General features: G+C 56.1%; 1 protein-coding gene across 2 annotated transcripts in view; it reads right to left on the bottom strand.

The window, feature by feature from the left end:
• SLC6A6 (solute carrier family 6 member 6) overlaps positions 1–23,190 on the bottom strand; it is an 80,178-nt gene that overhangs the window by 15,140 nt on the left and 41,848 nt on the right. For both annotated transcript variants that reach the window (XM_082848818.1, XM_082848817.1), the window contains exons 5-10: positions 22,772–23,006; positions 13,180–13,312; positions 6,391–6,525; positions 5,142–5,245; positions 4,885–5,009; positions 1,062–1,174 (exon numbers count right to left, since the gene is read on the bottom strand). In XM_082848818.1, coding sequence (XP_082704944.1) covers positions 1,062–1,174; positions 4,885–5,009; positions 5,142–5,245; positions 6,391–6,525; positions 13,180–13,312; positions 22,772–23,006 — 845 coding nt within the window. The remainder of the gene's footprint in view (positions 1–1,061; positions 1,175–4,884; positions 5,010–5,141; positions 5,246–6,390; positions 6,526–13,179; positions 13,313–22,771; positions 23,007–23,190) is intronic.

The raw sequence follows: 23,190 nt of genomic DNA, 5'->3' as shown, positions 1-23,190 counted from the left end.
GTGGCCATGCGCACAGGGCCAGCCCGCCCTGCACACCTTAACTGTCCACCCCTGGAGCCACACCTGTGCTCTCGAGAAGGCCTCAGAGAAAACACACCTATCTCCAGGGAAGGTGTCCCCTGGGCTCACGCTACCGTCCTCCGAGCACCACTGACTGCTCCCTACCAGGCACTGTGCCTGGCATTTCCCACAAGGCAATGTAGGTATAATCATACCCATTTACCAGATGAGGAAACTGAGGCTCAGGGTGGGGGAGGAAACGTGTTCCATGACACAGAGCAGCACGGGGGCTGGGAACAGTGTTACTCCAAAGCCAGATGCAGACCCCAGCTGGCTCTCATTGACATCCCCAGGGGGTCGGGGGGAGGCCTGAGTCCTGGAGGGATGGGACGTGGGGGTTAAGAAGCACAGGAAATGACCATGGTGTACGTGGAGTCCTGCCTGTTGTGGAGAGGGGGCAGAAAGCTGGGAAGGCCGGAGGGCAGGATGGGTGTTGGCAAGGCTCCAAAGGATCAGTTTCCCCGTGGGGGCCAAGATCGCGGACCCATGTGCCCCAGGAAGCAGAGAACACAGCCGTGGTTCCAGCTGCTGTGGCCACACTTAGGACTGCCAGTGATGGCCTGGCCAGTGACCACCTCATGCCCTAGACAGAGGTGTTGGCCCCTTGCCCGAACGGCCTGTGTGCCATGTCCCTCCTTGGCCTGCCTGGGTGCCCCATGCTCCACGGCACACGCCACTACTTTAAGGCCTTGCCCTTCTAGTCGTACCCATGGCTCTCTGTGGACCACAGCCTGTGGCTGTCCGTTTCCCTGTGCCGAGGTCAAAGACTCGAGCTTTGGGGCAGGCAACATCCTGCTGCTGCCCTGGGGCTGTTTCTACTCCTGGGGTCCCAGAGGAACCTTCCCTGGCCGAAGCTGCTGCAGGTCTGCAGAGGGGTGTGAAGGGGTGTCAGCAGCTCACTGACAGCACAAAGAGGGCGGCTCTTCCAGAACCAGGTTCGGGGGGGTGGAGGGGGGCGGAGGCGGTCCCACCCAGGGGCCATCCCCTCGCTCTGTACATACCTGGCTATCCAGTCCAAGCAAGAGAAGCATAATAAAAAAAAGGATGGACCAAAACGTGGGCAGCGGCATCATTGTCACAGCTTTCGGGTAGGCAATGAAGGCCAGGCCAGGACCTAACGGAAGAGAAGATGGGGAGGGGCAGAGGGGAGACATCAGCGCCCAAGCCGCCCCGAGCCCCGGAGCCACACAAGACACTCGGGTCTGAGGCGGGTCTCCCAAGCCCCAGATGCAGGGTCCCGCCTGGGGGAAGAGGCCAGGCCTGTCTCACTGTGGGGTGGGACACGCCGGGGCTCAGGCGGGGCCCCGTTTTAGCATCTGTCTCCTATGCAGCAGCACAGGTGGCCTCCTCACACGCCAGGTTCCGAGCGGACACCGGTTATGGGGTAGGAAATAGGACCAAGCCTGGGACTCAGTCTGCCGGCTTGGGAAAGGAGGACCTCCCCGCAAACCAGAGAATCACACCAACGTTTGCTGGAAGGAAGCAAAAACAGGGAGCGTCCTGACTACTAGAGTTATCTGACTACTAACGCCCTGTTTGCAAAGAAAAGCTTTCTACTGAAACACTAAATGAGTGGCCAGAAAAAAGAACACAGAACCACGCCCCGCGGGGCCGATGTCTCTTGTGGGTGCATCTGTGCACCCACTGGAGCACCGTCACAGCCAAGGCCCAAAGCTGGAGGGAGGCGAGTGCAGGGCAAGACCCCAGGCGGAGAGCCCCCCAGGCTGCAGTCCAGTCCTCGGCCCACCACCTCCGCATCACGTCACCATACGCCCTCTCGGGGCCTCAGGCTCCCCACAGAAGTGAGGGGCAGGTTCCCATACGTGAACCCCAACGAGGCTTCTCCTGCTCAGATTCTTGGGTGCTGGTGCCATTTCCCTGGTAAAGGGCTCTGGTCTCTAGGGAGGGCCGTGACTATTTGGAGGCAGGAGCCCCACCGGCTCTGGGGGTGCCTCCAACTGGAAACGTCCCCTCTCGCCTCCAGTCGGCCTGAGAGAAGACACCGGGGGAAAGACGGAGTTGTAACCGAGACCTGTGGGTCCACCAGACGGTCGGGAGCCACCAAAGAAAGGAGACAGGGAGGGCCTGGGCTGAAAAAAAATAGAGCAAAATCCACAACTCAAAAACAATTAAAAAAAGGCAAGAAATGTGAAACGAGAAGGGCTGGAGGGCAGGATATTTGAAACAGGTATCAGGAACCAAATGAATGGTCTGAGAATGAAAAAAAAAACTTTGATATAAATTGGAGCCAGAAACCACATCGTACGGCGTTGACCACACGCGTGGTGGCGAGGGCGAGACCCTATACAGCCAGAGTCCCCCAACGTGAGGAAAGCCCAACGGTGACTGTGACCATGTCCTCGGAGGCGATGGTGGAAAACCCCCGGAAGAGGTGGAAGGGTGCTCGTCCCAACCCCAAAGCCCCAGCTGGAGTAGTACCCGCATTTCCACCTGGCTGGGGCCCCCTGGGCCCCCCAGGTCAGCTCCGGCCCGACTGGTAGGCGGCACCGGGAGAAATCAATCCAGCCGCTGCGAGACAGATGTAAAATGGGGCCCTCACCCCACCTCTCCCCCGCCCGCCCGCTGGGCCCTGAAGCTTCTCAACGGCTGTTTCTGTATTTCAGTTTTGCCTTTTTCAAGCCAGCCTCCGGGGGAGGGTCTGAGCATCCTTCTCTGAAAGCACGGGAACTAGAGAGAGAAGTCGGGGAGACACGGCAGCCGCTGGAGCCCCTGGGGCAGCAGAGATGCCCCGCTCTACGCTTCATTTGCAATTTGCACTCCGTTTGGCTAAATAATTATCTTGTTCCAATGCACTTCGCTCAATATGGTGCTTGTTAAAAGCTTATTAGCGAAATAATCACCCTTGATGTGTCGGCTGTTCAGACATCACCGTGGGGAATAAATGACAAGGTCTTTGAAGTGGATGGGAATAAGAAACAACTTATCTTGACGATGAATACGTATATAAAAGTTTCTAGCTGTCCACAGAGAAAGATCTATTTCATATACTGACAGATCTATTGAAAGATCTATTTCACATATTTCATAATCTCCCACTGCCAAATTCCCTCCATGCTCCTGGCGATTCCCCATCAATCAGAATTGGTTTGCAAGCCCTCAACCGGAAAAAAAAGCCATTTGCAAAGGAGATGTCAACTGTCTCCCCTTCGTCACTCTGCCAAAGTCCCACACGCGTGTGGTTATTTCACTTCTGGAAATACTTTGTGTCCTCAGTCTCTGGCCTGCCTCTGGGGGCTCTCAGGGAAGGAAAACTATGTCTGAAGGTCCGATCTGGGAGCGGGGGCAGTGGAGACAGCTGTGGGGCTGAGGCGTGGGCTTGTCAGGCCTGTCTTGCAGCACTGGGCGTGGGAGGAGGGGGCAGGGCAGTGAGCATCTTCACCGAGTAAGGGGGGAAGCGGGGCCTGCGGCTCTGAGAGGCCGGAGGAGCCCAGAGGTCGCAGGTGTGCACGGTGGGATGGGGAGGCTGCAGGGGGATATCCCTGTGTCAGAGGGACCTGTCCAGGAGACCCCAGCTCTGACCCTGACCAGCCCAAGCAAGGCCCTAGGTCTCAAGCCGTTGACCTCATCGGCCGTGGTGACATCTGAATGCATGATGCTGGGGCGCCCAACCCCCAACACTAGGGTCCCTGGCTGGGGAACCAGGACACCAGCCCTTGTTTCCAACAAGGGCAAGGGTAGCGCCATGTGGGGACTCCAGCTGTGCCTGACCCTGGTCTGTGATCCCTGGAATTAGGACCTCACGCTCTCCTCTGGGCCTGGGAGGGGCCTCAGCCTAGGGCCCTCACCTGCTTCCAAGTGGCCCCTGAGAGGTTGTGGGAAGTCAGGTGGTCAGGCTGTGAAACAGCAACAACCACCCTCCAAGTGACCTGGGCAGGATGAGAGGAGGCCGCAGAGGCCGGAAAGGCGGACCTTGGGGACCCTGGGAATAAGGTTCTCACTCCCACATCGAAGCCCCCGCAGCCGCAGAGCTGGGGTCCAGGACTGGGAGCGCCCACGGGCACGTCTTAGAACTGGGACACCTGTGCTTCTGATGCTCTAGGATTCTAGCAGCTGAAGCCCTCACAATTCTCGGGTTCCAGAACCATCTCGCTGGAACCCCAGGATCCCAGCCTAAGACCCCAGGCTCTGAAGACTCTGATTCTAAGACTGTCTCTCCACTGGCAGGTGTCTTGCAGGAAGTGCCCCACCAATGGGGCCCACACCCCAGGGGGGTGATGGTGTCCCCAACAACCTTCCCCCAAACTGGACCTGTCACCGTCCCAGAGGGTGGCCTGCCACACCCTCGTCCCTCCCCCACCTGGGCCTACGGTGGTGCCTGACACAGGGCAGAGACTCAGCAAATCAAGAAACAGCGGTGGAATGAATGAATGGGTTCGCTTAGAGGGGGCGTGCTGGGAGCAAAGTGCAAAATACAGAAACCAAAGCTGAGAAGGTGGTGATGGAATGCCGATTGGTGGCTGCCTTGGGCCTGAGTTAGGAAGTGGTTTCTGTTGCTGAAACCAGGAGTTTGCTGGAGAAGGACAGGGAGGGGGAAAGACCACATGAGAATAGCTGAATATTCCCCAACTTAACCAACCCCAATGTTTCTGCCGCCCCTTGGGCAAAATTGCAATTGGAAGTGTCTAAAATTTAGCTTTTATACTCTTTGATACTTGGGGGACGTCTTGGTGGGGGGGGTCCATTTCAGAAACCAGGCTCATCCCCCCCACAAAGCCCCCTGGGGGGTCTGGCTTCATGCCTGCAGTACTCGGCTTACACACTAGGTGGCAGTGCCCACCACCACTGCCACCGATACCACCATACCTGACTCAGCCACATCAGCAATGTCCACCCCTTGCTCTTGTGCCATGAAGCCCAGGATGGAAAAAATTGCGAAGCCAGACACAAAACTGGTACCACTGTTCAGGCATCCCAGCAGCATACAGTCCCTATGTTACACATATGTCAGGGAGCAAGTTAATTCACAACACAAGGAAGCCGCGCTCCCTACTTCTTCTCTTTTTTCTTTAAACATCATCATCATTTCTAAGGCCCACCAGGCCCGCTGGTGCGACACTTGCCTGTACGAGTTGTACTTGTACTTGTTGTAGCTCCCCAGCGAGGTCATGGCCCCCAGGCAGATGGCGTAGGAAAAGAAAATTTGGGTCCCAGCATCGATCCATACCTGGGAAGGGTGCGGGGGGAGGGTGGCAAGGAGAGAGAAAAGGAGACTTTAGAGCCGGCTGCCTGGAGGAGGTGGCGCGGGTCCCTGGCCACCGGGCCCCGAGGACAGCGCCTCGAATTATGCAGGTTCTTGATGCAATTAGAGCGTTTGCGCTGGAATCCAAGCTGCAAGGAATCCCAGAAGTCTAAGAAGCCCCCCAGTCACTCAGCATCAGGGTTAAGAGGCTGGCTTTTGAAGCAGAGGGACCTGGATTCCAACTGTGGAATGATGTAAATATGACTCCTGGAGCCTCAGTTTTCACATCTGTAAAATGGGCTCCACTGCCCTGCCCCACAGCGCTATTTTGCAGGTTCAAAGAGTTAAGATCCAGCCCAGTGTCAGACACACGGTAAGCCTGTAAGTCAAGGCTGCTACCATTATCGTACTTGTTATTGTCTGGGGCCCCCGAGTTGGAAGGAGGAGGAATTCCTGAATGGATTATGCAGGCAAAGCTGTTCTCCAGAACCTTCATCAAGTGGCTCCTGACGGCCAGGAGAGCTGCCTCCCCAGCTGTCCTCTGACGATGGCCAAGCCCTTCCCACCTACCTCCTGCCCAGGGCGAGAGGACAGAGGGGAAGAGACCCGAAGCATCACAGGCCCTTGGAGGCAACCTAAAGGCTGAGGACCCTGGGGACAGAAGTTCCCCAGAACCCCAGATGGGCCAATAAACTCTTCAACTGCCTGCAGTCATGTGGCTGAGTGCCTGGAGGTGGACGTTTAGTATTTGCCCTCCCGGCCCAACCTTCTAAGTGGTCACCAACTCTGAATTCCATCCTCAGACAAGGAAGCCCAACTCTCCCACCCCCACGATGCAGCCCTCAAGGCCGCTGTGGCAGAGGAGAACAGCTCATAGCGACTTCTCTCCCTTACCTGGCGCAATACCTAAAGAAACTTTATAATGGGCCTGCCTCCAGAGTCCTCGATGTGAAAAGATACACACAGCCGGAATGGCCCACGAGCACCGTGAACAGCCCGCCACAGCCCAGTGGAAAAGTACCAGGGCTGACGGCCCGGCTAGATCTGTGTGCCCAGAACCACAGACTGCTTCAGCTTCCTTTCCCCACACCGGCCCCGGGTAGGAGGGGGGCCAGGCTGCCCTGCAGTACCTGTGGATCCTCCAGGCGGCTGATGTCGGGGTACAGATAGAACTTGATGCCTGCACCTGCACCGGGCAGCGTCAGTCCCCGGACCAGCAGCACGAGGAGCATAGCGAACGGGAAAGTGGCGGTGAAGTAGACGACCTGCAAGGGACGAGAGCGATGAGGGGGCCTGCTGCTATTAAATTCGAACATCCTCTCCGAGGCAGGCATTCTGGAGCGGAGCTTGATACTTCCCTTGCTGGGGGACTCTGGGCATGCTGCTTACCTTCCCTGGGCCTCACGTGCCTCACCTGTAACCTGGGTATAATACAAGTATCTACCTCATAGATGTACTGAGACTCAATGAAAAAAAATCTATAAATATTTCCTAGGCCCGGGAAATACAGGGAACCAATCCCTGCCCTCATGGAACCGACATTCTAGCAGGTGAAGAAGGAAAATGCACAATACGACAGTAAACTATTAAGTGTGTATGCCCAGTGGTTGGCCCACAGGACGTAGCACAGATCAGCTAACATTACAACCATTAGTATGACTCATGGTTCAGAACCAGGTAAGTGTAGGTTCAAATCCCCGCTCTGTCCCCTCACATGCCATCACTTGGGCATGATGCTTAACCTCTCTGGGCCTGTGGCCTCACGTGTAAAACGGAGGTAAGAGTAATAGAAGGCCCTCATTAAGGGATTAGGCAAGGATTCAATGGAACGATGCTCACAACGTGGTCAAAACAGTGCATGGCACTTAGGTGGCCGCTTAGGTGCTTGAGCAAGAAATGGGGCCTGTCGTTGGCCATGTGATTGTGCAGGAAGCAAACAGGAACTTCTGGAGAGGGGAAACGAGGATGGGGAAGGCCTCCACTTCCTTGGGGGTGCAGGAGCCCACAGCCTTCCCTGGGTCACGCAGCACGTCCCAGGCAGGCCTAGGTCAATCAAGGTGGGGACCAGAGATGACCCGGGCCAGGCCTTTCCATCTCCAAGGGCCCCGCCCTACTTTCTCTACTCCTCTTGTCCCGAAAGCACCAGCCTTCATACCTCCTGTAGCCTCAGTTCGTGGATGGATTTTCCCAACTTCTTCTTCAACACAAGAAGTTCCCAGGCAGGGTTTACACCTGCGAGGAGCTTGAAGATGCCTGGCTGAATGGACAGTGAAATCCTGCTATTTCAGCAGGGCACCGGCTGAGCCAGGCCTCCCCAGCACCAGTCCACTTCATGCTTACCACACCCCCAAATCGGTACGTTGGCTAACCTGCTGCTGGAGAAGGAACGGAGACTGGGCAGGGCTCCCAGACTTCTCCAAGCCACCACTGTGCTCAAGGCCTGCACCCAGCAGGCAGAGGGTCAGCCCCGAGCCAAGGCATGAGGCATCTTACTGCACGGTGCAGGACATGCAAAAGTCCGTGGTGACCAGTGGAAATGCTAAGACTAGATCACAGAGCCCCTGACCCCCTCTGAGGGCCTTGAGGCCAGGGGCCCGGGGAGGGACCACTGCATGGCCAATGCACCCATTTTACAGGTGAGGAAACTGAGACCGAGAACAGGATGAAAGGCCCGTGGCGTTGGGGGAGGGCGCAGTGCCAGAACACTGCCAGGCACTTCTGGACTCAGGCAGGTAACAGACACCGACGGGGGGCGGGGGGGTGATAGAGCCCTGAACCTCGCCTAGCTGCCATAATGGAGCCCAGTTCTCAGACAGCTGCCATCCCTTTGAGTAGAAACAACTAGCAGGGGGCTTTGGAAAAAGAAGGAAGCTTTCAGGGCCTGTCGGGCTCAGCTGCCTTCAGTCAATATCACCAGCCAGCATTTATTGAGTGCTTACTGTGTACCTAGTGCTAATCCAAGTGCAGTGACTTCTACACTCACCTGGTCCTGCCCTAACCCCATCATGAAAGCAAGGAAACTGAGGCCCAGAGAGTCTGTCCCTTGCCCACAGGTCACACAGCATTTAAGCAGCAGAACGGGGGCAGCCTAGAACCTCCTCCAGTGACAACAGCACGGCAGTAAAAAGCCCTTCAACGTCTGGCAGTTCATTCAATCCTCCCAAAGACCAGAGGGAAGCTGGACTCGCCAAGGGCTCTACGGCTCAGGTCAGAATTCAGGCCCAGTGACAAGCTTGCTGTGAGACCTTGGGCAAGTTACTGCCCCTCTCTGGGCTCCCTTTCCCCACCTGCCAAGTTGGGGGGCTCAAACCAGCTGGGCTCTAAGGTTTCCTCCAGCTCTGCCAGCGGGAGGGGTGGAGTGGCTGAGAGGGTCAGCTGGGGTTGCACAGACTGGGGTCCGTATGCACCTCTGCACCCTCCCAGCGGGTGGCTTCCCCACTCACCCTAGCAGCAGGTCCTCCTGAGGATCCCAGGCTAAAAGGGCCACCCTCCTTCCGCCTCTGCCACACTCTCCCTGGACGCCCCTCTCCCCCGGGCCTTAGTTTCCCCAGCCACCTTACTGTCTTCTCCCGAGGCAGAGAGCCCTCCATTTCCCAGGGACCGGAAGGCAGACGTGGAGGGTGGAGGCAGGTCAGGAAGCCACGGAAGGGGTGAGAGAAGAAAGAAGACCAGCCCGCAGGCCGTTCCTCCCTTCCTGCCGACAGGCCCGCCGGCCCCTAGCTCAGGGCCCGGAGAACAATGGCTGCTGACAGCGGCGGGGCGGAGGGCAGCTGCTTCAAAGCCTGAGGGCCCCCTGGGCTGGGCGGGTGTGCGGGCTGTGGCCAGAGGGCTTTGTGTCAGGGACACAGGACACCTCCCGGGGTGGGGGTGGCTTCCCTTGTTTCCACGTATTTAATTCGTTTCACAAGCACTTATATAGCGCTTGCTGTGTGCCGGGCGCTATGCCAGAGCTTTATGCGTGTTAACTCACAACTGTAAGAAGTAGGACTATTATCACCTGCATTTTCTAGATGAGGACACGGAGGCCCAGTGAGGTCACGTCAGCTGCTCGGGGGCCCAGGGCCAGTAGGTGGCAGAGGTGGGATGTGGTCCAGGCCAGCTGGCTTGTGTGTGTGTGTGTCCGCTGTCTTCCCCAAACCCAGAACACGACAGCCCACCTGGTTATGCCACCCAGCCGCCTCTTTGGAAAGACACCCTTATTTTGCAGAATTTGTTGCTGAGGACAAGCCCCTGGGAGCCATTCTCTCAACTTCTCCGTGACTCTCCAGGGATGCTCGTGGGAGATGCTGGTGCCAGCCACCACCAATGGGCCTCTGGGGGGGGGCCCAGCAGGCCTTGCCACGGGATGTGGTACTTTTCCACTCTTGCTGGCAAACCTCCGTGGCTCCTCTGAGCCCTCGACCCAAAAGCCCTGTGGCCCAACTGCCCTGGAAACTTACAAGGACAACGCTTCCTCATTCCTTAGGGACGGTCGGGAGAGGGTGGCTGGCCAGGCAGGGGGGAGATGGGCTTGTTTCCTGCTGCCCTGAGCTTCCTTTGAGAAGAAGGCCTGGGCAGCGTGGGTCACTCATCCCAGAGACCTGAGGCCGAGGGTCTGGAACCAGCGCCTGGGCAGGTCCTGAGGGTCCTCACAGCACTCCTGTTGGGGGGTGGGTACTGCTACTCATTTCACACAAGGGGAAACCGAGACTCAGAGGGGGAGAAGGACTGGCCCCCAGTCATGTAGGCTATAGGGGCAGAGCTGAAACCCCAAACCAGGTCTGGCTCTGCCGGCCACCCCTGCCTGTTTCTAAGCACTGGACAGAAGAGCTGCCGTGGAGGCTGGTGATGGAGAGGCCAGCGCCTGTGCTCATGTCTGGGACCAAACTGCCATTTGGGTCCACAGAGCTGCACTTCCTGTGTGAGGATCTGGGCCTCTGTGTCACCTCCCTGGACCTTACGTGCTGGGACTCGCATCGGACACAACCGTCAGGCCAGCACAGGGCTGAGGGCGGAGAGCAGGTGACGGGCACTGAGGCTAGGAGCTGGGCTGCCTGAGTTCAAATCCCACCTGTGTGGCCACGACAACCTGTGTGGCCTTGGGCAAGTTCATTAACCTCTCTGCACCTCTGTTTCCGCATCTGTAAAATGGTCGTGAGAGCCACACATACCTCAGGCGTCAGGAGATTAAATGAACTAGTAAGTAATAATCAGCACTGAGAACAGTGCCTGGCACACACGTGCCACAGAGCATTTGCCGCCATTATCTCCATTTCTTGAATGAATGAAGCAGCAGCAAATTCGGGGCCAAGTGTCAGACCCTCAGAAGGCTGAATATTACAAAAAAGGGAACTGAGACCCAGAGAGGCGAAGTGATTGAACTCAGGTCCTGAGCCTCCCAGGACCCGGCGCTCCCTCCTTCCACCCCCTGCCACACCAGGATCAGCCCCTGGAGCGAGGCCCTGGCCAGGATGAGGCCGTCCTGCTGCCCGTGGGCCCAGCCCCCCTGGCGGCTGCGAGCCTGGTCTGTGGCCAGGGCTGGAAGTACCGGCTGGCGATGGGCGGATAGGCAGGCGGAGAGGCTTGAGGAAGTCCACTGAGCCTCACTGTGTTTGTCTTGGCTTCTCCCGGCTGGCCCAGGCCCTGCTATTGTTCTGGGAACCACACCCGCCCCTGGGGGCCTGGAGCCTCGTCTCTGGGGGCGGGCAGGGGGACCTCTAGCAAGTCACGTCCCTCAGCCCGCCCCCGATGCAGCCCTACACCCGCTTGGACTCTACTCTCCGGCCCCAGCAAGTGTCTCAAGCACTGCTCACCGTTCCTAGGGGACATCAGCTCCTCCATCAGACTGGGGGCTCCCCGAGGGTCTGGTCATTCACACCTCCGGGCCTCTGCACGGCTCACCCTCACTTCCTTCAGATCCTTGCCTCGAAGTGCCCTTCTCAGAGAGCCTTGTCTGGCCAACCCCCTTGAAACTGCACTTGACACTCCTGTTTTCCTCCATAGCTCTTGTGGCCAACTGACTCCTGTATGGTTTACACCTTCCCCTTGTTGCAACCAACAAGTCTGTCAGTTCCTGGACAGTAGGGATTTTTGTCTGTTCTGTGCACCCCGGGCCCCATGCCCACGGCAGCGCCCGGCAGATGGCAGAGGCTCTAAGCACGCGTGCGTAAGTGTGTCTGCAGCACTGCTCGGGACCAGGGTCCACAGAGCTTCCTGACGGGCTCGCCTCCACGTGGGGAGCAGGGACTGGCGCCTACTGCACAGCCTGTGCCAAGCACTGTGCCGGGTGCTGACACAGCTTGCTTTAACCCTCACCCATCTCTGGATGAGGAAACTGAAGCTCAGAGGGAGGGGCGACCTTGGACAAGTCATTAAGGAATCCCAGCCCAGTTCCCTCACTGTTTAAAGAGAGGTGGTAAGGAAACCGCTCGCACACAAGACGGTGGAGGACATGGAACAAGACTGGAGGACGTGCGTCCCAAGGAGCGGCGGGAATACGCCACGTCCCCTCTTCCTGCCTCTCGGGGTGGGTGATGTCAGCGGGGGTGTGCCCGTGCAGATTTCTGAAGCCTGGCCCGCTTCCTTTCCAGATTGGGTTTTAGGGTCGCAGGTGGCTCTATTCAGAGAAACCGGCGGAGGGCGTGGGCGCGCAGGCCTCCGTGCTCATTCTGCCTCCACCACCGGGGACCCACCTCTTACCCGGCGTGTCCCAGAGTACTGTTGGGGTCTCTTCAGATCCATGACTTTGCCTAAGGGCCTCTTTGTCTGGGGTGAATGTGTACAGCAAAGGCCCCTTCTCCAAATGACTTCACCCACTGCCCATCGATGTCCCTCAAATGCTACCTTAACTTACTCTTTTGACCTTTGAGGGCTTTTTGATCTTAAAGAGATTTTTCCCCTATCGAGATGCAAATGATGGGGGTCGGGGCATGATAGACGGGGGGCACGTAGGGCAGATCAGCCAACACCTTTGCTGTGGCTTAGTTAGTGCCCTGGGTTCACACCTGTGATCCCAACAGAACCCTCTGCACGGATTTCTGTCATCAGAAAAACTATGGTGTCATATCAGCCAGTGTCTTGGTTATCAGGTAATTGCTGTGCTCTGCTAACAGGAACATTTTTGTTACAGGCTAACATTTTCATATTGACAATATACCGCTACACCTAAAACCTGAATTATAAGGTAACATTTTAATTATCAGCTACCACCTTTGCTAATAGCTAACATCCTGGTCATCATGTAATATATTAAACAGCAGCAGATACTTCAGTTACAACTAACACTTTGGTTATGAGCGAACGACTTAATCATCAGTGAAAGCTTTCCTTAATAACTAACATCTTAGCTACCAGCTGAAATGCAAATCGTAAGATAATTCAGTTAATCTGATTTAGCAGCAAAAAATCCCAGTTGGTGCTTCTCAAACCTCAGTGTGCATTTGGATTATCTGGGGAAAGTGTTCAAAGGCAGCTTCTGATTCTGTTGGCCTGGGGTCAGCCCACAGGTCTGCATTTCTAACGAGCCCCCAGGGGATGTGGAGGCTACAAGGGTGCATGGGGTCGTAGAGAAGCTGGTAATTAACAATGCAGTTACCAGCTACCTTATCAGTGGCATCTCCAAGGTTTGCTATCTGCTAACACTCACACTGCTGCCCACTCCCTGATGGGGAACCAGGCGTGTGTGGGAGCCTGTGCAGGCTCAGGAGAGCTGACAGCTCAATTGCAGGAATTTTTTTAGCTGGTCGTTGAACCATCAATAACTTCTAATTGGACCTGGTGGGGATATTTACATCATGAGGTGGGCAAATGCGGCACACCAGGGCTCTGTATTTGCTGGGAGGACTGGTTGATCAGGACCAGTTTCGAGCAGGAAGGCCTGGGGGCGCAGGAGATGGGGGCCGGTCTCCATGAGGCAGGGGAGGGACAGGAGCACAACTCACTTTGCCCGTGGACTTGACGCCCTTCCAGATGCAGAAGAAACAGACCAGCCAGACGAGGAGAAGGCAGAGAGCAAGGTCCCACTTCAGAGCGCCCAGTTCGTCAATTCCAGAAGACAAGCTCAGCACATTGCGCCTTCAAGCAAACAGAGCCACAAGTCAGACGACGGGGCCCGGTCAGGGGCCGAGAGAGCTGACGCCTGGATTCCAACAGGCTGGGGCTCAAATCCTGCCTCCGAGCTGTGGAATCCCATTGGTCTAGGGAAATAGTTAACACCTGTGTCACAGAGTCGTGGGAGAGGCCAACAAGGGTATAGCTTTGGACTCCTGAGTCAGGCGAACTTGGGTTCTACCCAGCCAGGCCTCGGGCAAGTTAAGTTAAACCCCTAAGCCTCAGTTTCCTCATCTGTGAATCGACTGCTGATTCATGTGATTGATTCCCGGCAGACCCTTCCTCAGTGCCCACTGTGGGCCAAACACTGGGTTCCAACTGGGCTCCACCACGCAACCACTGACTCGGGGCTAGTTATCCAACTGCCCGACCTCAGTCTCCTCATCTCTAAAATGGGAACAACTACCCTCCCCCAACATTCTCTGTCCTGTCCCTCTTTTATTGTACTCGCCCCTGTTTCTTACCTGGATCTCTCACTAAAAGGTAAGCCTCAAGGGGGCAGAGTGTTTGTTCTATCTGTGGCTGTAGGACACTCACACACCTTTTTACAGGGTTAGGAGAAAGCCCACTCGAAGTATCAGCTACTGGCCTGGGATGCAGCCAGCAGTCGGTAAACCTCAGCGGTTGTTACTGTCGTGGCGCAGAGACCCCAGTGCAGCTCCAGACACCTACCTAAGCAGTGCCGTTTCCTCCCCTGCTCCCTGCCAGGGTTGTGAAGGGCTCAGGAGGAGGTGAGTGGACGGTCTGAAGGATAAGCAGCACGAGGCAGCCACCAACCCCGACCAGCGTCACATGGCAGAGCCTGGCTCTTCGGAGTCCAAGAAATTTGCTGACCGAGGCAGACGCACGCAACACCTACTCAGACACACCCCCGAGGGGCAGGAGCCTTCTGAAGCTGGGTTGGGATGACGCAGGACGCTGGCAGCCGAGAGACCACGAGACCTAATGCCCAGAAAGTGTCCCCACGGTCCCAGAGCTCCGACTGCTGTGGCAGTGACCAAGGGCAGCCACGCCGAGCACAGGGACATCGGTCCACAAGGGCCACTGCCACCGAAGTCACAGGAGTCACAGGAGATGGGGGCTCGTGCTCCCTGGGGAGAAGCTGGGTTCCCTCTAACGAGTCAGCTCCCGGTTCGAGGGCCACAGTCTCAGGGACGAGAGGCAGGAGGGGCGTGCGACCTTGCCCTCAGTTTCCTCTTTTGTAAAACACGAATACTAGCTCCTGCCCCCAGACCATCCCCAGCTCTCAGTTAGTCTGTGGGATGATCCCCACGGTCAGGGCTCGGAAGGCCCACTGGCCCAGGACACTTTCTCATTGCCTTTTCCTTTTTTCCCAAAGAAGCTTCAACACGAGGACCTTGAATAAATCCAAGATTCCCACCTCAACTGGCATTCAGGTGAGGCCTTTCTTCTGGTCACACCGACATCAAGGGGCTCCATCAACGAGCTTTTCTAATTTATCTCATCTGGTCCAAGGACTAGAAGTCACTTGCCCCATTTTACAGATGGGGAAAACTGAGGTTTGGAGAACCAATCATCCACGGACACACAGCCACCAGGTGGCAGAACTGCCACCCTACACCCGCGCTGTCTTGATTCCCAACGCCAGTGTTCTCTGGACTCCACTACCTTGCCCCTCTGGTTAATAGAGAAAACAGAGCCTAAACTTTGAAAAGAATCTCTCCAGGCCTTGCTTCAACAGGGGTCACTGGAGCCTCAGGGCAGGGGGCATCCTCACAAGGCAGGCTGTGGGCCAACCGTGTCCCGGCTGGGGCCCTGCCAAGCACGTGGGTTTGGCGGCTACAGCAGCTTTAGAACAAAAAGCCCTTCCCTGTGCAGCCTCCAGAGCTCGGCGCCTTCAATGAAAGCCCAGGGCCTGCTGGGCAGCAGCCAAGGACTCCTTGTGAATGGGCTGCGTCGGGTAGGCACCGCTCCACCGCCAGGCACACCATCTCCGTGCTTCCAGGGAGGCCTCCCATGATGCTCCGGACGGCCAGCGTCCTTCTGTCTCCCAGGCCGTCCTCTCACACTGGACGTCGCCCTCAGGTGAGAGCCTGTCTTGCCTACCAGACTCTAGACACACCACGGCAGGCACACAGCAGGGGCTCAGCCAATGCCGAGGGGGTGCCCAGTCACAAGACGGCCTTTCCTTTTCTCCTTTAGGGCAAGTTGGCCAAGAGCTTGAAACCCCAGAGCCCCAATTCTGACCACACCCAGCCCGCGCTCAGGTCACTGGTGCCCTTCTGCGTTCTCCCACCACCGTGCTGGGCAAACCTGTGGTGCCCACTATGGACGGGAGGCTGCCACATGGCCTTGCTCTGGGCAGCTGACCAGCCAGAGGCCACAAGAGGGAAACTGAGTCACGCACTTGCTTCTCCACTGCTGGTGGCAGTCCCCTTTGCGGTGCCCTCCTGCGACAGTTTAAGGCACGTTTTCTGTGACCCAGGGGTTCTATCCTAAGACTCTCCTACAGTTACATCTGCAGGTGTGGCCAACGACAGGGTCCACCCCCAGCGATTCATCTCCACTCTGTCGGAGGGAGCAAATGACTGGAAACCATCCAGATGGCCATGGGTCGGGGCCCAGCAGGCACTGAGCAGGCTCCTGGCGAAATGTTGCGCAGCCCTTAAGACCTCGGGACTCTCCCTGTGTGCTGATAAGGGGTGACGTCCCAGGGGCGAGATAAGTGAACAGAGAACAGTGCTGAGGCTGCCTCACTGTGCGGAAGGCGGGCACACATGCTCAGATTCGCAGACTCTGGCGGACACACAAGACAATGGTGCAGTCGCTGCCCCGGGGGATGCAGGGGCGGGGGGGGGGGGCGGTGCGGGGACTCACTTGGCAGTGAATATGTTTTTTAAACTATTTGAATGTTTTCAACGTGCTCATATCACCTTTATAAAAATTACTTTAAATTCTTAAAAATGCTTGCATGGGGCCATGCAGACATTCTAGGAATGGAGTGAACTTGTCTCATCAAACAGCAGTTGTCGTAACAGAGCCCACTGTAGGCTCGGGGCCAAAGTAACAGACATCCTTTCCAAAGTCATCTCAGGGATAGCCGAGGAGGCCGGAGACTGTGTGAGTCCATCTGAACCCTTTCTTGAAGGGACCCAGTTTGAAGGACGCTTCCCTGTCGGGCCCGCACAGTCTCAGCCACGAGGCACAGACCAGGATCTGTTGACCCTTCTCCCTCTGGTGCATGGCAGTGCTCAGTACACTGTAGAGTACTGTGCCCCAGAGGGACTGCCATGGTGCACTGCCCCTCACCAATGCCTCCTAACCTCGCCCGGAGGCTGCACAAGTTACCCCAAATCTGGCCACATCGCCCCAACATTGCCACCACCCCTGTCCAGGCCCCATTGCTCCCCAGGGCTGTTTCAGCAGCCTCCTCACTGGTCTTCCTGCCCCCACTCTCACCCCCAGTCTGTTCTGATTAAGACAGAATCTGGCAATACCCAAGTCAGGTGACACCCCACTTCTGCTCCACAACCCCCATGGCTCCCCACCTACCTGCCCCATTCCTTTTTGCCTCCCTGAATAAGGTGACCAAATACTCTATCATTCAGACCCAGACATCTTAAAGAGCGAGGGTGGTGCCTATTAATAAGAGGCTGGGACCATAGGCATAAATGGGACCTGTCTAGGACAAGCTCCGTGTGTAGCGGTCCCATTTCAATGCTCATCCTCGTGGCCCCTTCCCCTCCTCCTTTAGCCACACTGGCTTCTGGAATGTTTCCTGAACAGGTCCAGCACGCTCCTGCCTCAGGACCTTTGAACTGGCTGTTCCCTTGGCCACTCATTACATGACATGCCACCCCACCACCTTCAGGTCTCTGTTCAAATGCCACTTCACCAGGGCAGCCTTTCCTGGCCACCCACTGTAAAAAGCATCCCTGGTCGCTCTCCTTCCCCAGCCCTGGCTTTATTTTACATCACTTATCATCGCTTGTATATTACAATTTTACTTGTATCATCTGTTTAATGTCTGTCTGTCCTACTAGAATGTCATCTCCATGGAGGCAGGACCTGTGTCTCTCTTGACCACTGCTGGATTCAGAACAGTGCCTGGCACACAGTGAATGCTCAATAGACATTAGTTGAGTAAATTAACTATACCCATTTGGTTGATGGGGAAACTGAGGCTCAGAGAGGTGCAGTAATTCATCTGAAATTACCCAGATTAAAAAAAAAAAAAAAATCAACCCTAGGCCTGGTTCCTTTTTCTGATCCCACCCTGGGGAGCAGCCACCCATGCACTGGGTACCATGCTACCCTTCGAGAGGGGCCCCAGCAGCCCAGGCTTCCCTGCATCTCTCATACAGAGAGGAGGAGACCTAGAGGTGAGCTGCATTCTTGTCCAAGAATAGTAATGATTCATTCCAGGGTGGGATCCAAAAAAGAATCGCCTGGACGTCTGTTTTGAGTCGGCCGCCCCGCTGCCGTCCAGCCGGCACTCAGAGATGTAAATACGTCCTCCGAGTGGGCCAAATCGTTTCCTTTTGACTGCCGGCCAGCCATTTATTGGCGATGGCTCTTCCCTGGAGACTGGCGGAGGCAACAATTATAAAAGAGCCCATCCGCCCCAAGCATGGGGCCGCACAGGGCTCTCTCCGCCGTCTCTCCCTTCCGATAGCTGCAGGGGAAGATTGGCTGAGCAGGGCTTGTTTGCAAACATGACTCATTTCTTTGATTCTAATAAAGTCTAATGATATGTGCTGAGCTCCCAGGGGGCTCTGGAGGAACCAGGGAGGAAGGCATGGCTCCAGGATGATGGAGGGCATTTAGCCAGATCTGGCCCCACCCGTCTTCCAGGGCTGGGGGCGAAGCAGGACCCTCGGGACTGAGGTGACCTCAGAGCAGGGGCGAGCAAGGATGAGGCTGACTGGGGGCAGAAGCTCTGCTTCCCCATCACAGAGCGATTCAGAGTTAAATTATAAAGCCAGTGTGAAATGACTGTCTCAGGGGCCCGGGTGGCTTTCAAGGGAGAAGGGCATCTCACCAGCTCCCGCTGATAGTGCTTTAGTGCTGCAGACGGGGTAGGCGTGGGGACCCAGGCCAAAAGAAGACCCCATGCGTAACCTGACAGTGGGGTCACACACACACGGCACAATGTTACCTGTGACCGTGGACTTGCCCTGGACTTATGGCTGGTGGGGACATAGGCCCTGGAGGTGGCGTCCAGTACTGGAGACCAGGGCTGAGCTCTCTGCTATGTGTAGCTGCCTATGTAACCTTGGGTAAGTCACTTAACCATTCTGGTCCTCAGCGTTCCACCTAATAAGCCACGCCCAGAGGCTCCATCGTCAGCACACCGCTTGTTCTAGCTCTTTAACACTCAGCCAGGCTGTGAGGTGTTAGGACCACGCTACCTCTGAGCTCTGGAGAGGTGGTGACTGCACGGAGGCCAAGCAGCAGGGACCCCGGGCCAGAGTCACTGTCCCTGCTCTGGGAGACAGGAGCGTGGCCCGTGGCTCTCCAGTAGCTCCTCTTGTAAAACCAGAGCGGGCAGAGGGGCTGGTAGGGATGGTCGACCAGGGCCTCTCCTGTCCAGAGCCAGGAGGAAGGCTTAGCTCTGTGGTGTCTCGTTATCTGGAACCCCAGGTGGCTCCGAGCACTGTCAGGCCTCTTTTGCCGAAAGAAGGGCCAGCTCAGGGACCCGCGTGTCTGGTGCAGATGAGAGAGGTGAAGCCAGTGATGGCCGGGGCTGGGCTTTGGCTCGAGGGGCCCGGAGACCAGCCTTGAGAGGATGCTTACTGCTCAGCAGCCCAGTGGGTACCGGCCAGCGACACCTCAGTCACTTCCCAGCAATTCTCTCTCAGTGGAGATCCCAGAGTTAGTCACTGCTGGGCTGGTGGCTATTTTCAGGGGAAATCATATAAGCTAAGTGTCACCTTAAAGGGAACCCACATACTGCTGGCTGAGCCCTCTGAGGCTCTGTATACAGTAGGCACTTAATATATGTCCCAGCCTCTCTCTCTCACCAGTGTGTTCCTTGAGTAAGTCTTGAAAACACAAATTCAATCCCATGACTCCCCTTCCCTCCTCCTTAGCTTCCATGGCTCCCCCTCTTAGAGAACCAAGCCCAAATTTATCTGCCTAACATCCAAGGCCTCCATCCTTCTCCCTGGCCCCATGTGTCCTATCCTCCGGCCAAACCAATGACTCACTGCTACTCATGTGTTTTACGAACGCTGAGCCTCAGCATGGCTGTTCCTTCTGTCCAGGATGTCTTTCCCTCTCTCTTTTCCAGCCTAGTGACCTCCTACTCATCCCCCAAAGCCCAGCGCACATGGCCCCTCCATTTGCAGATGGGGAAATGAGGCCAGAAGGGTAGTGACTTGTTGCTCCAAGCTACACAGGCAGGTGGATGCAAACATGGAATGAGTAAGAATCAGCACTCAGTGAGCGCTTACTCAGTGCTGAAACACTCACTTAATCCTCCCTGGCTGGGCAAGATGATGATCATGGAAAAAGCCACGAGAGGGTTCTAAGCCGAGAAATGACGTGTTTGGATTCACAGCTGACTGCAGAGATGCAAAGGTAAGGTGGAGAGAGCAATAAGAGGCCATGCTGGGTCCGGGAGAGGGATGAGGGGGTCCTGTGGGGGAAGGGCGGCAGTGCAAGTGGGGAGGGGGCTAGGCTCTGGATATGCTTTAAGCGGAGAGCCAAGAGGACCGGCGAATTGGATGTGGGGTTTGAGGCAGAAAGGAGTTTGGGACGATTCTTAGATATGTTCCCTACTTAAAGGGCCTCTGCAAAGATGGGACGAAATGACAGGGGCAAGTCCCTGGGACGATGCTCACGGGAGTCAGTTATTCCACACGAGTTCTCGTTCCCTCCCCCTCTTTCATGCCCAAGAGAAGGGAAGGCCCTTGAAGGCAGGTGGCCTCAGCCTCTCCACTCTCACAGGTGGCAGGAAGGTCCTCTCCTCTCCTCTGTGGACCCCAGTCCTCCCTAGGGTTCTAAAAAGAGGGAAGGTTATGCGTGAAGGTTCAGGTGGGCTCACAGAGCCCTGCCGGGGCCCAGGGGAGGGTGTGAAGGCTAGAGCGGGAGGGGCGGCCAGGCGGGCGGCCGACATTCTCTGGACTGGGCGAGTCTATGTGGACCATGTGAGGATTGGGAAGGTGACTGCAGGACCAGGATGTTTCCAAAGATAAATCCTGTCAATGTCTTCTGGCTCAGGAAAGGGAGCTCGGGCACTCAGAACGGGGGTTCTGGAAGGCAGGAGGCCTAGAACCCCCCAGGAGGGCCCAGGCTGGGGGACAGGCAGGAGAAGAGGCACAGGTAGGGACCTCCCGGCTCACGTGAGCTCCTTCCCAAGAGCCCTCGGGCCTGAGATACAGGGCACAGCCCCTTTGTAATAGCGGGACCATACGGGCACCTGAGAATGGGCCATTCTTAGTCCCTCTGAAGTTGAGTTTCAAATGTCCCCAGGGGGCAGTTTTATCCACAATGAGGACACTAAATTAGGAGTAATGGCCCACATTTATCAAGCAGGCTCTCAGGGCTGGCCATACATGAACTTGTTCCATTAGGGCGGCCCTACAACCCTAGGAGGGCAGGGTTATGATCTCCCCAAGTATAGCTGAGGACCCTGAGGCCCAGAGAGGAAAAGGCACCTGCCTGAGTTAGAAATGGCAGAACAAGGGTTTCAACCCAGGTAGCCAAACCATGCCTGAGGCAACGAGGCCCCGGTGGGCACCTGAGTAGCTGGGTGAGTGCCAGGGCCCTAGGTGGTCAGGCTGTGCCAGGCACGACAGAGAACGGACAGGGCTGTGGTCTCGGGCCCCATTCAAGCGAGAAGAATGAAGTACCTGCATTTCTTTGTCTATAAACTCAGCTGTCCAGAGGGTGGGGAGCAAGGTGGGGGATGTGTCTGTAATGGTTTTTGTCTGCAAGAGGGAAATATGTCCATGGAAAAGAGCCCCAGTTCCAGGAGCCCGGGTACTCGTGAGCACATACTGAAGGCCCGCGTGTCAGGAGACGGACGTGGACCACCTGGGTGAGGCCGACTGGCCCTTTCTGGCCTAAGATTCCCCAGCCCTGGTCCTAACACTTGGCTGGGACCAGCCAGCAGTGAACTCCCTCTTCTGTGGGCCTGCTCCTGGGCCAGGTTCTAAGAGGGGGAGAGACACCTTGAAGCAGCAAATCCACACACAAAAGAGAGGGGGTCTCATCTTGCGATCATGACGGGCCGCCCCCTTCCTTAACACCGTCCCCTGCCCCTGGCTCTCGACCCCACGCAAGGCCTCATCTGTTATTTCCAGGATCGAAGGGACTACTGAGCAGTCAATTTAATAGCTCATGGAGAGCAGGAAAAGCAATGCACTAATACATTTTTGATTCATCTCCAAGCACTGTGTTAGAAGGACTTCCCGGTATGTCAGCTAAGAGCTACCCAAACTTCAGGCCTCCATGTTCTGCCTTTCTGATGTTTGGTCTATGTGTATACTTCAGCAGTTACTGACTCTATTGTGGAAAACTGCAAAAATGCCCATAATTCTCCATTCCTCTCATAAAGAGACAGAGCCTATTTCCCCACCTCTTGAGTCTGAGTTAGTCTTGTGGTTGTTTTTGGCCAAGGAGACATTAACAAAAATGGTGCAAACAGAGGCTTGAAAAGTGCTCCTGCACTGGGACTTCCCCATCTGTTGTTTTTGGAATGCTGAGCCACCTAGGAACAAGCCCAGGCTAGCCTGCAGGGTAATGAGACCATAGGGACCAGTTGCCTGTGGCACCCCAGCCAATAGCCAGCCAATTTCCAGAAGAGCTACCCTGGTGCCCTACAGCTGACCTACTAGTGAGGGAGCCCAGCAAAGACCAGAACTGCCCAGCCAAGCTCAGCCCAAACTGCCAAACAGCAGAGCCGTGAGCCAAATAAAATAAATGGCTGCTTGAATGTGGGGATGGGTGTTACCCGGCAAATGCTAACTGAACATATTTTTCACGCTAGCTACTCACCTCTTGACTTGAGTAACTACTTCAGCTTCATATATGCATTTTTCTCTGTGCAAAAACAGGTTTGATGTGCTAACTATATTTTTTCTAAAATACATTAAGAAAACTATATCATTTTCAGACAACATAAGAACATATACCTGCCTTTGGGAAACAATCCTCACAGAGATCCCATGGGTGTAGGAACGATTCATTCCCCTCATTTGACAGTTAAAGAAACTGAGGCTCAGAAAGGGGCAGTGACTTGCTGGAGGTCAAACAGCCAGTAAAATGGCAGAACTGAGGTTCGAGTCCAGGCCTGTCTGAGACCAAAGGCATGGATTTATCTCCAGATCTGTACCCCTCCTTCCGCCCACCCCGCCCCAAGAGAGTGGCTCCCATATCCCTGGGGAGAAGACGAGGGAGTGGGCTGTCCACTGCCTCCTCCCCTGCCCCCTCCGTCCTCCGCGAGGCCAGCCTTACTCCCAGAACTCAGTGACGGGGGAGGTGAAGTTGGTGGTGCTGAGGGAGATCCACAGGCTCTTGTTCCTGCGCAAGGTGTCTTCCAAGCACTGGGGCGTGTTCCAGCTGTGGTTGCAGTTTGCCCAGGGGAGCTCCGACTGGAAGGACTGGAACAGGTAGTACGTGGCCCAGGCCAGGATGATGATGTAGTATATGTTCAGGAGGGACACAATCACAATGGAGGCATAGCCGATGCCTGCAAGTGTGGATAAGCGAGACGAGCATCAGAGGGAGGCCAGACCCACCACAGCCACCCCTCAACCAGAAAACCCTGGAATCTGCAGGCCTGGGGCCAGAAGGGGCCCTTCAACAGGGACCAGCAAATATCTGTAGGATGAATGGATGACTGGATGGATGGCTAGGTGAAGGAATGGGTGCTT

Source organism: Leucopleurus acutus (genome assembly GCF_964270905.1).
Source record: "Leucopleurus acutus genome assembly, chromosome: 10".
Taxonomy (NCBI): Eukaryota; Metazoa; Chordata; class Mammalia; order Artiodactyla; family Delphinidae; genus Leucopleurus; species Leucopleurus acutus.
The sequence above is the reverse complement of the archived record's forward strand: the minus strand, read 5'-3'. Positions and strand labels throughout refer to the sequence as shown.